The sequence below is a fragment of the Oncorhynchus masou genome, chromosome 5, assembly GCF_036934945.1.
Source record: "Oncorhynchus masou masou isolate Uvic2021 chromosome 5, UVic_Omas_1.1, whole genome shotgun sequence".
Classification (NCBI taxonomy): domain Eukaryota; kingdom Metazoa; phylum Chordata; class Actinopteri; order Salmoniformes; family Salmonidae; genus Oncorhynchus; species Oncorhynchus masou.
In genome coordinates, this window is record NC_088216.1 from 76837406 (window position 1) to 76853098 (window position 15693).

Below are 15693 nucleotides of genomic sequence, written 5' to 3' on the forward strand. Positions count from 1 at the left end.
ACATGCATGGTAGCCAATTGCTGAAATGCGCCTGCCCCCTCTTTCTTGACGACATACCTGGAGCTCCAATCACACCTTAAAACCGGGAACGTTTTAAAGTCATAATTATAAACCCCGCCTGTTTCTTTCATACAGTTTAAAATGAGATTTTAGCCTTAACCACACTGCTAATCTTATGCCTAACCTTCAATTAAGAGAACATATCTTAACAAAATCATGAATTGTTACCATATAGACATTTTACATTGTGGCAACCGATGGGCTGGGTTTGTTGACAACGTGTGGCGCGCTATCGACGTTTTCAGCCAGTTTAGCCTAGGTAGCTTGTAAGCAATACACGGAAGACAATTCAGCCATGTATTCATCAAATATTGTCGATTTGAACTATGTATTTTAAGACCGATCCAGAACAAAGATGCAATGGAAGTCGATACTGGTTGGTCTCGTCGTACTCAGACTGACTTTCAGTAGTCTACTATTTGAGTTTGAGTTTATTTTTACAGGGACAGTGCACATTAATCAACGTTTCAGTAAAAGTGCCGCTTTTAGCCAGCCGGCTAATTTTCAACCGCAGTCCCTGGGCAGGTTATTAAAAACAATTACAATATAGACAATAGCAACATAGAACAAGCAAGACGTAGCATACAGACAGAGCAACATAGAGCAAAAAGCAGCAAGACAAAATTCATAAAAGCAACAGTGTTTCCACACCTCACAAGCTACAGACAACAGACAACATGGAAAGCGGCAACACACAGCTAGGGACCATGTTCACAAATCTGATTGACCTTTAGCCATGTCTTCAAGCATTTTGTGAAAGTGTGATATGTGGTGCAGTTATGTGTGTCTGATGGCAGTGTATTCCAGACATGGGAAGCTCTCACAGAGAATGCAGATTTACTAAAGGTGCTTTTCCTTAGGGGAACTATACAGTCACCTCTCATGGCAGACCTTGTGGATCTGCTGCCATATGTCTGGGTTTTCTGTTTAACAAAAATATTGAGTGGAGGGGGAGCCAGGCCATTAAGGATCTTGAATACAAGACATGCGTCGGTGTATTGCACAAGATTTTCCCAACTCAAGAGCTCATGCTTTCTAAGGATGTGACAATGATGATGGCTATTGGGCTTCCTATCAAGCACTTTGAGAGCCTGTTTGTAGACAGACTGAATAGGTTTTAATGTTGTACAGCAAGCTTGGGCCCAACTAGTCAAGCAGTATGTTAAGTGGGGGAGTATCATAGAGTTGAAGTACAGTTTTGCTACCTCTGTAGTCAAACAATTTCGTATTTTTATAGCTATAGCTAGCGTTTGGATTGGGACCTAGCTGGGGTTCAACTTCCCCTTAAATTTAAATGGAGACGCACAAAGCAGGACCTCTTGTGCCAAACTTGGTGAAGAAGAAGTCTTACCTTAGCCTCTTTGAAGGGAACAGGGATGAGTAATGACAGGAGATATAGCTCCTTCTCAGACACACTCAAGTTAAAGATGAAAGGCCAAAGACATGTTCTACTTTGGATACGACAACTACATGAAATATGCCTTTCCCGAAGATGAGCTCAATCCCATTGACTGTCAAGGGAGACGTTCTCAACCCGTGAGTATATGCCTAGAACCAATCTGGTAACACATGTGCAATTGATTATTCGGTTGGTAGACTGCCCTGTCCAACTAGCTGAAGTGTGTGTCCAGTGTCCATTCATTATTTACATTGTGACGGATGATGTTAACTGTGCGGTTATTGTAATTTGCATCTGTCTGTCATGCAGGACTGCTTATCAAATCTGGTTAAGGTGATGTAAATAGCTAACCAAATACAGTTACTGTAAGGCTGGTATTCTATTTGTTTGTCCGCTCTATCTACTTTGAGCGACATTCTTTTGAATCTGATAACAAAAGGGACAAAAAAATTCACAGCTGGATGAAACGTAATTTCTCTCAAGCTGAAACGGGGTCAATCCATTTAACTTGTTCAGTTTGTGATCAAGTTGAATGTGGTCCCACAATTCCCACCATGGTGTTTGCATTATTGCCTACATGTGCATACCCTCAATTATTGTCAAGCCTCTTTTTTTACATGTTTGACCTGAAACAACAGTAGTGAAACATCAACATCAATGATGTCTTGGGAAACTATTCATTGACACCCTAGACACACTACTGGTAAGCAGCTGTATTTTCTATTCCTGTTTTATTTGTGTCAGCTTTTAGGATAATGGTATTCAAACGGTTTAGGAGGTTTTTCAATGATCCTGGTAATGTTTCTTGCTCCAGGTGCTGGGGAATTTGTCAGAGTTCCATAGAGCTGTGAAGTTGGTGATAGATACGGTATCTTTCGACACAGTGCAAGTGTTTGAGGCTAACATCAGGTATAAATGTAATATCCGTATTGACTAGAACTTGTTGCAGCTCACATTTCAGTAAACCACAAGTACCATTTCGTAATCTTTTCAAGCTGCAAAGAAAACAAAAAATTGCAGGTGCTGTGGTGGAGGGAGGGAAGGGTGTTTATATTGTTTAAAGTAGGGTAATGGTAGCTCTAATCTAGTGGTAGATGCATTGAACTCTGCACCTATCTCTGAATCCTAGCCAATTTAATGTTTAAACAAGGACTGCCTTCTAACTTCTCTTGATGGTTGTCTCATTCGTTCATTCTTTGTCCCTCCAGGATCCCGGGTAGTCTGATCTCTGCTCACATCCTCCTGACTGACCCCAAGCATCCCTTCGGTGACGTGGGCATGGACGATTATGACAATGAGCTGCAACACCTGGCCCACGACCTGGCAGTCCGCTTGCTGCCAGCCTTCGAGAACACCAGCACCGGCATCCCCCACCCCAGGGTGAGAGGAGAGCTGCATGGTTAATGGCCTGGTCTGTCCTGGGTTCTTAACGATTTGACAGGCCTGGCTTTGCCAACAGGTGGAGGTAGATCTAAGACCATTAAACAACAACAGAGGTCCACTATCAGTCTTGACATTTACTTCACCTGTTGTTTACACAATGTGTGTATATATAACGAACACAACTATGCCGTACTGAAATAACAGTAATGTTCTTCAGTGACTGATTACCCTGTCACTTCATTTCCTCAGGTGAACCTGAAGAGTGGTTTCTCTCCAGACAGCATCAATGAGACTTGCACATCTGGGGCTGGGTCCCTGATGGTGGAGTTTGGCTTTCTGAGCCGTCTGATTGGAGACTCCACGTTTGAGTGGGTGGCAAGACGGGCTGTCTGAGCCCTATGGAACCTGAGGAGCAATGAGACGGGCTTGCTAGGTGAGTAGAGATCATCTTTGTAGTTTGTATGTAGATGTTTGCTCATGTGGAGCTGCATCTTTCTCTCTTGTTGTATCTCACATGGTTACCTCTTCTCTTCAACTCTCAGGGAACGTGGTGAACATTTTAACGGGACAGTGGGTTTGCATGCAAAGTGGCCTGGGAGGAGGGATGGACTCGTTCTACGAGTACCTGCTTAAGTCTTACATCCTGTTTGGAGAGAGAGAGGACTAGCGGATGTTCCAAGCTTCTTATGAGAGCATCCAGAACCACCTGAGAATGGGGTCAGTCCTGTGCTTGAATTGACTTGATGAGGGTGTGTTTGTGTGGATACATAGTGTGCTAATGGTTGTGTGTTGAATGATTGGCCATATTTGAGGTTATATTAGTAATGTGGCGGCATGTTGTTTAGTGTTGATCTACATTCTGTAAAGGTAATGTGTGTGTTGATGTTGACCTGCAGGAGGGAGTCATGTAATGAGGGAGAAGGGGACCCTCCACTCTACGTCAATGTGAACATGTTCAACGGCCAGATCATGAACACCTGGATCGACTCCCTGTAAGCCTTCTTCCCTGGCCTCCTGGTAGACACCTCTCTCTCTCTGGGAATGGGGAGCAGTACAAACCCTGCATATGTCCTCAACCTACAATGTCCCAATAAATGTTGTTCAGTAGAATACCTTGGTGTATGTTCAACCTGACAGCGTTACTACGGTTTATGATGTTTTTCCCAGTGTCTGTGCTCTGACCCTGTGTCTGTGCTCTGACCCCGTGTCTGTGCTCTGACCCCGTGTCTGTGCTCTGACCCCGTGTCTGTGCTCTGACCCCGTGTCTGTGCTCTGACCCCGTGTCTGTGCTCTGACCCCGTGTCTGTGCTCTGACCCCGTGTCTGTGCTCTGACCCCGTGTCTGTGCTCTGACCCCGTGTCTGTGCTCTGACCCCGTGTCTGTGCTCTGACCCCGTGTCTGACCACCTCAGGTGTTGAATGGTGGTGTTGAGGAGGCCATTTGCATGCATGCCTTCTACTACGCCATCTGGAAGCGCTTCGGGGCCCTGCCAGAGAGGTACAACTGGCAGCTACAGGTGCCTGACGTGCTCTTCTACCCCCTGAGGCCAGAACTGGTGGAGTCCACCCATCTACCAGGTACCAGTGCAGCACATGCATTGGAGACAACATTTGATACAGAATGTTTGTTAGTTTTATTTGTTTTGAGCTGCTTTGAGGTGAGCTATTTCATTTCCCCTCACAGGCAACCAAACATCCTTTGTATTTGCACGTAGGACTGGACATCCTTGAGAGCCTGGAAAAAAATGCCAAAGTCTGGTATAAGTCGGGTCGTTGAAAAACACATACTTTTCGAGAGGAAGTCTGTTTCTACTGTTCCCTAAACTGATGTGTGGATATGACAGGTGTGGGTATGCCACTCTTCACCACGTGGTGGACAAGTCCAAAGAGGATCGCATGGAGAGCTTTTTTCTCAGCGAGACCTGCAAATACCTTTACCTGGTATGTACTTTACTGACTTTATTGTCCCCATGGGGAAATTGTAGCAGTATCATATACAAGTTTAAAGTGCCAATTAAATACAGTAGAAAACAAATTGACAATACTACATTCATATCAGTTACATGCCAATAAAAATAAACTAGCCTGCTGGCCTTACTGGATCAATAGGAACATTAGCCTGAGCTGTTTAGTACTTGTACTGCACTGTCTGAAAATACCTTTACATGGTATGTACCTGTACTGTATGTTGGTCAGAAACTGGAACAGGCTTTTCTGAGCTAATACAACCTGTCATTTCTAGTTAATCCTGGGACATTCTCCTTCCAGCTGTTTGATGATGACAACCCCTTGCACAAATCAGAGAACAAGTACATCTACACCACAGAGGGCCATGTGGTACCTATTGATGCGCGCTTCCGGGAGAAGCAGTGGAATGACCTGTTCCCCTGTGAGGAGAGTGGTGACAGACCAGGAGACCTCCAACGGGTCATTTTCTATCAACAATATCAATGTAATGACCTCTGATATATAAATATATATTACCCTGACACTGCCTGTATTATCAAATACTGCAGCTTAAAATATACAGTATTGAATGACGTACATTTCTTTCTGCTAAATAAGCACAAACATATTTGAAATACATCTATCAACAACTTATGTTTTATTTTTCGTACAAATCATCATCATCATCTCCTCTGCTTCCTTTCTTCAGTGTGACAGGGTCTCTGAGGAGCGGAGGTACTCCCTGCCTTTGAAGAGTGTGGACATGAGGCAGATCGATCACATGGTGGGCCTGTTCTGAGGAGAGATCACTGCTGTGTCTGTCCTCAGTTTGTAGACCCACTAACTCAGGTACAGCTTGTTGTGTGAAGAGGACAGAGGGGTCTCACCTCACCCTGCTCTACCGCTCTGCTGCTCGGGACCAAGGTGGACAATACTCTCTAGGACCTTTTTTAAAATAGCATTTCAATTGTTTTATAATATGCATCAGTTTATTTAGTAAAGGACAATCTTTTTCTGTTTTTCAGTAAGAGGTTTACTGGATTCCTGTTCCACAGCATTTTAAATGTGACTCATTGGGTGTTGTTTGGTGTCATTATAACTGGGATGTTTTGGTTGAGGAATGCATGAAGCAGTGATGAGGGCTTTACTGTTCGAGCTTTGGTTTGGGTGTGTAGCTAGGTGTTCTGAACATACCGCCGATCTGTGAACTGTTATTGGGTTATGGGAACAGTGCCATCCAGATACCTGTTTAATGTCCACAGCATCATTTTAAGTGCATTACGCAAAGAAATAGATATACAGGGTGACTAGTGCCTCACTAGGATTGTCACAGTTATGTTTTCAACTCAGCTTCTGAGGCATCCTGTTATCTTTTTTAAATTCAGTGTTATTTAGATATCTGAGGTGAATGTGTGATATGCATTTCTGACTATCATGCAATTGTCTTGCAATCGGCAGGTGGATGTATGTATGTCATTTTATGTGCAATGACAGTGAGATTTACAGTCACATGAACCATAGTGCCTTTGTATTAATAAGCAGCCTTACTCGACATGTAGTAATACAGACTTGACTTGGTACCTTATTTATACAGACTTGGTATTAGTGCAGACGTGGCACCTTATTGGTGCAGACGTGGCACCTTATTAGTGCAGACGTGGCACCTTATTAGTGCAGACGTGGCACCTTATTGGTGCAGACGTGGCACCTTATTAGTGCAGACGTGACACCTTATTGGTGCTGACGTGGCACCTTATTGGTGCAGACGTGGCACCTTATTAGTGCAGACGTGACACCTTATTGGTGCAGACGTGACACCTTATTGGTGCAGACGTGGCACCTTATTGGTGCAGACGTGACACCTTATTAGTGCAGACGTGACACCTTATTGGTGCAGACGTGACACCTTATTGGTGCAGACGTGGCACCTTATTAGTGCAGACGTGGCACCTTATTAGTGCAGACGTGGCACCTTATTAGTGCAGACGTGGCACCTTATTAGTGCAGACGTGACACCTTATTGGTGCAGACGTGACACCTTATTGGTGCAGACGTGGCACCTTATTAGTGCAGACGTGGCACCTTATTAGTGCAGACGTGACACCTTATTAGTGCAGACGTGGCACCTTATTAGTGCAGACGTGGCACCTTATTAGTGCAGACGTGGCACCTTATTGGTGCAGACGTGGCACCTTATTGGTGCAGACGTGGCACCTTATTGGTGCAGACGTGGCACCTTATTGGTGCAGACGTGGCACCTTATTGGTGCAGACGTGACTTAATATAAAAGCCAAGATGGTTGTGATAAAGTGAAATAAGTGAATAACTTCCATTCGGTGACCGGTATAGAAGGTGGAAAGCATTCCTCTTTAGTACAATGTTACTGACACTTCCTGTGGGTTTAAACAAAGCCATAAAGTGTGTAATGTTTAAGGTTGTGTAAGAGTATCATGTCTCTATTGAACAGTTCTGAATTTCTATTCCAAGTATTAATATTCAAGGAAGGGCTATTCATGTGGCTATACACTGGTTGTGCTGCTTTGTTTGTTCATGTTCATTTTGCTGTACATCCAAAGAGTTGGTACACAGCAGTACAGTATGTGTATGTGGATGACCTTGTGCAACCTTCCCTTGACTTAATGGTGCTAACAGACAATGTCAAGTACCAGTATGTGGGGAAGAACATATTTTTTGTGATTGACATCTTGTTTTGCCTCTGTCTTGTGAATTCTATTTTTTTTGTCTTAGATAATCTAATCAGGACTTAAATTTCTTCTCTCAGGTCATCTTGAGTTTTAACTAAGTGGGCTTTTGACCTCTACAATACTGTTCAGACAATGCTGTAAGAATGTTTTTCTCTTAATGTCAGAAAAATCTATACAAATATTGTATGTGAAATAAATGCCAAGTACAGAACGTGACGATACTGAGAGGAATTTATTAGTTTTCTACAGAAGCTTTAATAACTCAACATCTGATTCACATTTCATAGTAACATCCTTTGTCATTTCTGTACAGAATGTGTGGCCCAAAGACCTACAAGGCATTCAAATTGGTTTGTGACCAAGCAACAAACTTAAAAATACTGCATTTTTACTACAGTTGCTCATCAGTTAGAGATCTAGATACAAGTTACCCTTACCTTTGCAATTCTTTGATGTTTGACATATAAAAATGAACTGGTCCGATTTCATGTGACATTGGTCCTCTCCAGTAGCTTGAGGTCTTTCATACTGTGCCCACTATACTTAACAGCTCAATCTTTGTTCTAGTATGCCTTATCTACACTTAAAACCCATTTTTGCTAATGAATGGGTTTTGTAACTTATTATAACACAAGTTGAAGTGCGTGTGCAGGTGGAGGCCATCTTGTTTCCGTCTCGTTTCCATCTCTTTTGGCTGTATATGCCAGTTACTGGAGCGTAGAGATGATACATTGCCTTACACCTATTCACATTTACTGTCTGGGAGAAGCAGCACTTTCTGCTGACCGAAGGGTCGATGATTCAACTACAGTTCCTAAGAAAGTATGACAGCTTGATTATGATCGACTTATAACATATGTACAGGATAGATCATCTGACATTACACCTCTCTTCGGGCTCATCAAGGTCTCAAATTAACTGAATTGTCTTTGGTTATGATACTGCGTTGGACTGTATGAATTCATGTCTGTGTATGTGTGTGTAGTAATCTATTGGAGAATGGCAGCTCGTAGGGACAGTTTCTCATCTTGGTCCGGTCTTGAGGAGATTGTTGCCCGCAGTTTGGAAGGGGGAGGAGATAGGAGTTAGGCCTGTAACAGAGGAGTGTTTAGAGGAGATAACAACGTGTCTGCCATTGGGTGGGTGACAGAGAAATGATGTGCTGATTCATAGTGAGTTGTGTGTGGCGCCTTTCAGGTAAACTATAGTTTACTATGGGGCTTTGGGATTCCATGGGCAGAGGCAGACAATCTCTCAGTATCCTAGTATAGTCTAGACCAGAAGAGTTCCACTCACCTATGTGGCTATACGGCGTGGCTCTTAGAAGAGACCACAGCTTTTTAGGTTTTCTTTGATGATGATGTCAGTTACGGCGTCAAACACAAACTTGACGTTCTCTGTGTCTGTGGCACAGGTCATGTGTGAGTAGACCTCCTTGATATCTCGCCGCAAGTTCAGGTCCAGGAACTGGAGTTTGATGTAGTTACCAGCATCCTCATAGGTGTTGGGGCCTACAGGGAATCCAACAACATTTAAGGAAATGATACTTCCAATACTGTCAAAAGAGTCAACAAGAGCTGAAATCAAAGCTGGCTTATGCTATGGACAAACACAATATGCAATAGTTAGGAGCTGACATTGGTCTAACATCAAAAGAACATTGAGAAAACACTGAGTGTTCCAAGGAGAATAGACCAGTGGCAGATCTGCTGTTGTGTGCCCACCGTCGTAGTCGGGGAAGCACATGCTCAGGTGAGCCTTCTTGATCTTCTCGGTGAAGACGTCTTTCTTGTTGAGGAAGAGTACGATGGAGGTGGCTATAAAGTAGCGGTGGTTGCAGATGCTGTTGAACAGGTGGAGACTCTCGTGCATTCGGTTCTTCATGAGGAGAGAATCACACAGATGGATAACATGCATGAAACAAGCTAATGAAACTGATTATTCTACAATTAATCTCTCCATGAGATCACAAAGCCGCTACTCTTACCACTACGCTGTCCATACAGTTCCACGGTGACTACCATTGTCTTCCGTCAGATGGCATCATTCTAATGTGACAAGCATCTTCAGGAGCCATCAGTGCAGACGGCCGCCGTGCTAACTGACGTGATACAATGCAGTGACTCCTTCAATCTAGTGTTTATGATGCTGATGCTGATATCTCACCACTTCAGTCCTACAGCGACTCCTTCAATCTAGTGTCTATGATGCTGATGCTGATATCTCACCACTTCATCCTACAGCGACTCCTTCAATCTAGTGTTTATGATGCTGATGCTGATATCTCACCACTTCATCCTACAGCGACTCCTTCAATCTAGTGTCTATGATGCTGATGCTGATATCTCACCACTTCATCCTACAGCGACTCCTTCAATCTAGTGTTTATGATGCTGATGCTGATATCTCACCACTTCATCCTACAGCGACTCCTTCAATCTAGTGTTTATGGTGCTGATGCTGATTTCTCACCACTTCACCCTACAGTGACTCCTTTAATCTAGTGTCTATGATGCTGATATCTCACCACTTCGTCATCCTCCACCAGCACCATGTCGTAGGCGCTCAGAGCAGCGATGAAGATAATACAGGTCACTCCCTCAAAACAGTGGATCCATTTCTTCCTCTCTGAGCGCTGGCCGCCCACGTCAAACATCCTGCAGGACAGCGAGAGAGAGACAGATGTCAATGTTGATCGCCAATGTTATTACTATATTATTACAATGGTCATCTAAACTCATTCGATTTCTTAAAGATAATTATTGCTTTTCAATGTTTTTGTGATTCTGATCAATGGGGATTAATGCGGGTATAATTGTCTTGTGTTGTGTTTGTAGCCTCACCTGAAGTTGAGATCTTTTAAGCCGAACTGGGTCTCTATGATACCAGTGGTCTTTACCCTGGATCGCAACATGTCCTGTTCAGTGGGGATATATCCAGGCTGGACCAGCCTCTCCAAGTCATTCAGATAGCTAGGTGGGACACCGAGAGAGAGAGTGGTTACTTCCTACTCAGTAGGGGTATATCCAGGCTGGATCAGCGACTCCAAGTCATTCAGAAAGCTAGGTGGGACATAGTGAGGTTATATCCTGCTCAGTGAGGATATATCCAGCCTCAGATAGTTAACTGGGACACGGAGAGAGTGGTTATGAAAAACAACCTACCTTAATCTGGTCATCAACAGACTAGTAAGAGAGAACAAAGCTCTTAGGTGCTAGTTTCCCCAGACACATACCCTGGTCCTGGCCTAAAAAGCATTCACAATGGAGATCCGACATTCAAAGAGCGTTTTAGTCCAGGATTTAACTTAATATGTGTCTGGGAAACAAGCCCTTTGTGGATATGATGTTGTGCTGTCATGGTGAAAAGGGAACGGGGATGGGGTCGGTCCAGTCCAGGACAGTGAACATACTATCCAGCAGAGTCGTTAAGCTGGTACTCAGAGGCCCTGTCGTAGCATGCCTGGATGCCAGTGTCCTTCCACAGCCGAATGATTATGTCAGACAGCTCCTTGGGCATGGAGCCCTCCTCAATGGTGTCTGCCAGGTGCATGAGCTTCCTGGAGTCGTCCTACAAACCAACACACACAGACACAAGCAAGTACAAAATCATACTTCCACACTTAGATTGTGTACTATACCCAGTCTGACAAAGGAACATCATATCCCAAATAGTATGATGCCTGGCTTGGTTATGTTATGTAACCATCTGTCGGAATAGTGTCCGATAGAACAACGTTTCCCAAACTTGGTTCTGGGTGCACGGTTTGGGTTTTGCCCCAGCACTACACAGCTGATTCAAATACTCAAAGCATGATAATGAGTTGGATATTTTAGTCAGCTGTGTAGTGCTAGGGCAAAAGCCAAAACGTGCTCCAGGATCGAGTTTGGGAACCCTGTCATAGACAGTCAGTAACTACCTGCTGAGCGGAGTCACCATAGCCAATGTTGAGTTGAGTCATACCCTTTACAATAGCCATGATGGACTGAAGGGTATTGCTGTAGATGATGGTGACAAACTCCATAGACTCCTCAAGAGAGTAACCATCTTGATGGATAATTCTGTTGTGAGAAAACAAGATTCCACAAATTAATTTGATTGTTGAGACACTGATCATTTTATGCCATTTAAATTGGTACAATAGAGTTACGAGACTCACTTCATCTGTTTCACGATTGTGCTCTTTCCTGATTCTCCAGCACCTATAAGCACAAAAGTGAGGAAAACAGTACACTTATTTAGATCTCAGGTACTGTATATATAAATGACAGCCTGTGGTAGGAGACCATTATCTGGGCAAGGTCTTGGGAGGGTGTCCATCAGTCTCTAAAGAAGTAGGCATCACATTTAAAGTACCAAACATGACCACTTGGCTGCAGTGTTAAACTATCTTAGACCTGGATTACAAAAACGAGGGGCAAACAAGGTCACAAAGTGTACTCCCTTATTCTATTTCACTTTTCTTTAACATTCCTCTGATACGAGTCCCTCCATTTTCTTTCCTGACTTGTGATGGTCCTCCCTGTTGAGTTGGTGTGTACATTGGCCCACAGAGGAGCCACAGAAGGGCACCAAGCTCATTACTCCTGTCCTAAGCCCCTTCAAAGCTGATGTCAGGAAGAACTTTCTCTATCCCTGACCTATATTGTCACAGAGATGCAGTATGACTCACTTTGCTGCTGCACCCTCTACAGCTGTCATGGTTATTATTCTCTCCTGCTTCCCAACTATATCCATCATGGTTACTATTCTCTCCTGCTTACCATCTATATCCATCATGGTTATTATTCTCTCCTGCTTCCCAACTATATCCATCATGGTTATTATTCTCTCCTGCTTCCCAACTATATCCATCATGGTTACTATTCTCTCCTGCTTACCATCTATATCCATCATGGTTATTATTCTCTCCTGCTTCCCAACTATATCCATCATGGTTACTATTCTCTCCTGCTTCCCAACTATATCCATCATGGTTATTATTTTCTCCTGCTTCCCAACTATATCCATCATGGTTATTATTCTCTCCTGCTTCCCAACTATATCCATCATGGTTATTATTCTCTCCTGCTTCCCATCTATATCCATCATGGTTATTATTCTCTCCTGCTTCCCAACTATATCCATCATGGTTATTATTTTCTCCTGCTTCCCAACTATATCCATCATGGTTATTATTCTCTCCTGCTTCCCATCTATATCCATCATGGTTATTATTCTCTCCTGCTTCCCAACTATATCCTTCATGGTTATTATTCTCTCCTGCTTCCCATCTATATCCATCATGGTTATTATTCTCTCCTACTTCCCATCTATATCCATCATGGTTACTATTCTCTCCTGCTTCCCATCTATATCCATCATGGTTATTATTCTCTCCTGCTTCCCAACTATATCCATCATGGTTATTATTCTCTCCTGCTTCCCATCTATATCCATCATGGTTATTATTCTCTCCTACTTCCCATCTATATCCATCATGGTTACTATTCTCTCCTGCTTCCCATCTATATCCATCATGGTTATTATTCTCTCCTGCTTCCCATCTATATCCATCATGGTTACTATTCTCTCCTGCTTACCATCTATATCCATCATGGTTATTATTCTCTCCTGCTTCCCAACTATATCCATCATGGTTATTATTCTCTCCTGCTTCCCAACTATATACATCATGGTTATAATTCTCTCCTGCTTCCCATCTATATCCATCATGGTTATTATTCTCTCCTGCTTCCCATCTATATCCATCATGGTTACTATTCTCTCCTGCTTCCCATCTATATCCATTATGGTTATTATTCTCTCCTGCTTCCCATCTATATCCATCATGGTTATTATTCTCTCCTGCTTCCCATCTATATCCATCATGGTTATTATTTTCTCCTGCTTCCCATCTATATCCATCATGGTTACTATTCTCTCCTGCTTACCATCTATATCTATCATGGTTATTATTCTCTCCTGCTTCCCATCTATATCCATCATGGTTATTATTCTCTCCTGCTTCCCATCTATATCCATCATGGTTATTATTCTCTCCTGCTTCCCATCTATATCCATCATGGTTATTATTCTCTCCTGCTTCCCATCTATATCCATCATGGCTACTATTCTCTCCTACTTCCCATCTATATCCATCATGGTTACTATTCTCTCCTGCTTCCCATCTATATCCATCATGGTTATTATTCTCTCCTGCTTCCCATCAATATCCATCATGGTTACTATTCTCTCCTGCTTACCATCTATATCCATCATGGTTATTATTCTCTCCTGCTTCCCATCTATATCCATCATGGTTATTATTCTCTCCTGCTTCCCATCTATATCCATGATGGTTACTATTCTCTCCTGCTTACCATCTGTATCCATCATGGTTATTATTCTCTCCTGCTTCCCATCTATATCCATCATGGTTATTATTCTCTCCTGCTTCCCATCTATATCCATCATGGTTATTAGTTGACAATGCTGCCACTCTACAGTCATCATGGTTATTAGTTGACCCTGCTGCCCCTCTATAGCCATCATGGTTATTAATTGACCCTGCTGCCCCTCTTCAGCCATCATGCTTATTAGTTGACCCTGCTGCCCTTCTATAGCCATCATGGTTATTAGTTGACCCTGCTGCCCCTCTACAGCCATCATGGTTATTTGTTGACCCTGCTGCCCCTCTATAACCATCATGGTTATTAGTTGACCCTGCTGCCCCTCTACAGCCATCATGGTTATTAGTTGGCCCTGCTGCCCCTCTACAGCCATCATGGTTATTAGTTGGACCTGCTGCCCCTCTTCAGCCATCATGGTTATTAGTTGACGCTGATGCCCCTCTACAGTCATCATGGTTGTTAGTGGGCCCTGCTGCCCCTCTACAGCCATCAAGGTTATTATTCTCTCGTGCTGCCACTCTACAGACATCATGGTTATTAGTTGGCCCTGCTGCCCCTCTTCAGCCATCATGGTTATTAGTTGACCCTGCTCCCCCTCTACAGACATCATGGTTATTAGTTGACCCTGCTGCCCCTCTACAGCCATCATGGTTATTAGTTGGCCCTGCTGCCCCTCTACAGCCATCATGGTTATTAGTTGGACCTGCTGCCCCTCTTCAGCCATCATGGTTATTAGTTGACGCTGATGCCCCTCTACAGTCATCATGGTTGTTAGTGGGCCCTGCTGCCCCTCTACAGCCATCAAGGTTATTATTCTCTCGTGCTGCCACTCTACAGACATCATGGTTATTAGTTGGCCCTGCTGCCCCTCTTCAGCCATCATGGTTATTAGTTGACCCTGCTGCCCCTCTACAGACATCATGGTTATTAGTTGACCCTGCTGCCCCTCTACAGACATCATGATTATTAGTTGACCCTGCTGCCCCTCGACAGCCTTCATGGTTATTATTCTCCGCTGCTGCCCTTCTACAGCCATCATGGTTATTAGTTGGCCCTGCTGCCCTTCTTCAGCCATCATGGTTATTAGTTGACCCTGCTGCTCCTCTATAGCCATCATGGTTATTAGTTGACCCTGCTGCCCCTCTACAGACATCATGGTTATTAGTTGACCCTGCTGCCCCTCGACAGCCTTCATGGTTATTATTCTCTCCTGCTGCCCTTCTACAGACATCATGGTTATTAGTTGACCCTGCTGCCTCTCTACAGACATCATGGTTATTAGTTGACCCTGCTGCCCCTCTATAGCCATCATGGTTATTAGTTGACCCTGCTGCACCTCTACAGCCAACATGGTTATTAATTGGCACTGCTGCCCCTCTTCAGCCATCATGGTTACTAGTTGACCCTGCTCCCCCTCTATAGCCATCATGGTTATTAGTCGACCCTGCTGCCCCTCTACCACCATCATATTATTAGTTGACCCTGCTGCCCCTCTATAGCCATCATGGTTATTAGTTGACCCTGCTGCCCCTCTAAAGCCATCATGCTTGTTAGTTGACCCTGCAGTCCCTCTACAGCCATCATGGTTATTAGTTGGCCCTGCTGCCCCTCTACAGCCATCATGGTTGTTAGTTGACCCTGCTGCCCCTCTACAGCCATCATGCTTATTTGTTGACCCTGCTGCCCCTCTACAGCCATCATGGTTATTTGTTGACCCTGCTGCCCCTCTACAGCCATCATGGTTATTTGTTGGCCCTGCTGCCCCTCTACCGCCATCATGGTTATTAGTTGACCCTGCTGCCCTTCTA

General features: G+C 43.8%; 1 protein-coding gene and 1 pseudogene across 1 annotated transcript in view; one reads left to right on the plus strand and one right to left on the minus strand.

The window, feature by feature from the left end:
- Positions 1-1503: 1503 nt before the first annotated feature.
- On the plus strand, positions 1504-7709 carry LOC135529910 (ER degradation-enhancing alpha-mannosidase-like protein 1; annotated as a pseudogene).
- A 1104-nt stretch (positions 7710-8813) lies between these two features.
- LOC135527947 (guanine nucleotide-binding protein G(t) subunit alpha-1) overlaps positions 8814-15693 on the minus strand; it is a 10364-nt gene continuing 3484 nt past the window's right edge. Inside the window, exons 2-8 of the mRNA XM_064956638.1 lie at positions 11653-11695; positions 11413-11554; positions 10906-11063; positions 10337-10465; positions 10021-10150; positions 9218-9371; positions 8814-9004 (exon numbers count right to left, since the gene is read on the minus strand). Coding sequence (XP_064812710.1) covers positions 8814-9004; positions 9218-9371; positions 10021-10150; positions 10337-10465; positions 10906-11063; positions 11413-11554; positions 11653-11695 — 947 coding nt within the window. The remainder of the gene's footprint in view (positions 9005-9217; positions 9372-10020; positions 10151-10336; positions 10466-10905; positions 11064-11412; positions 11555-11652; positions 11696-15693) is intronic.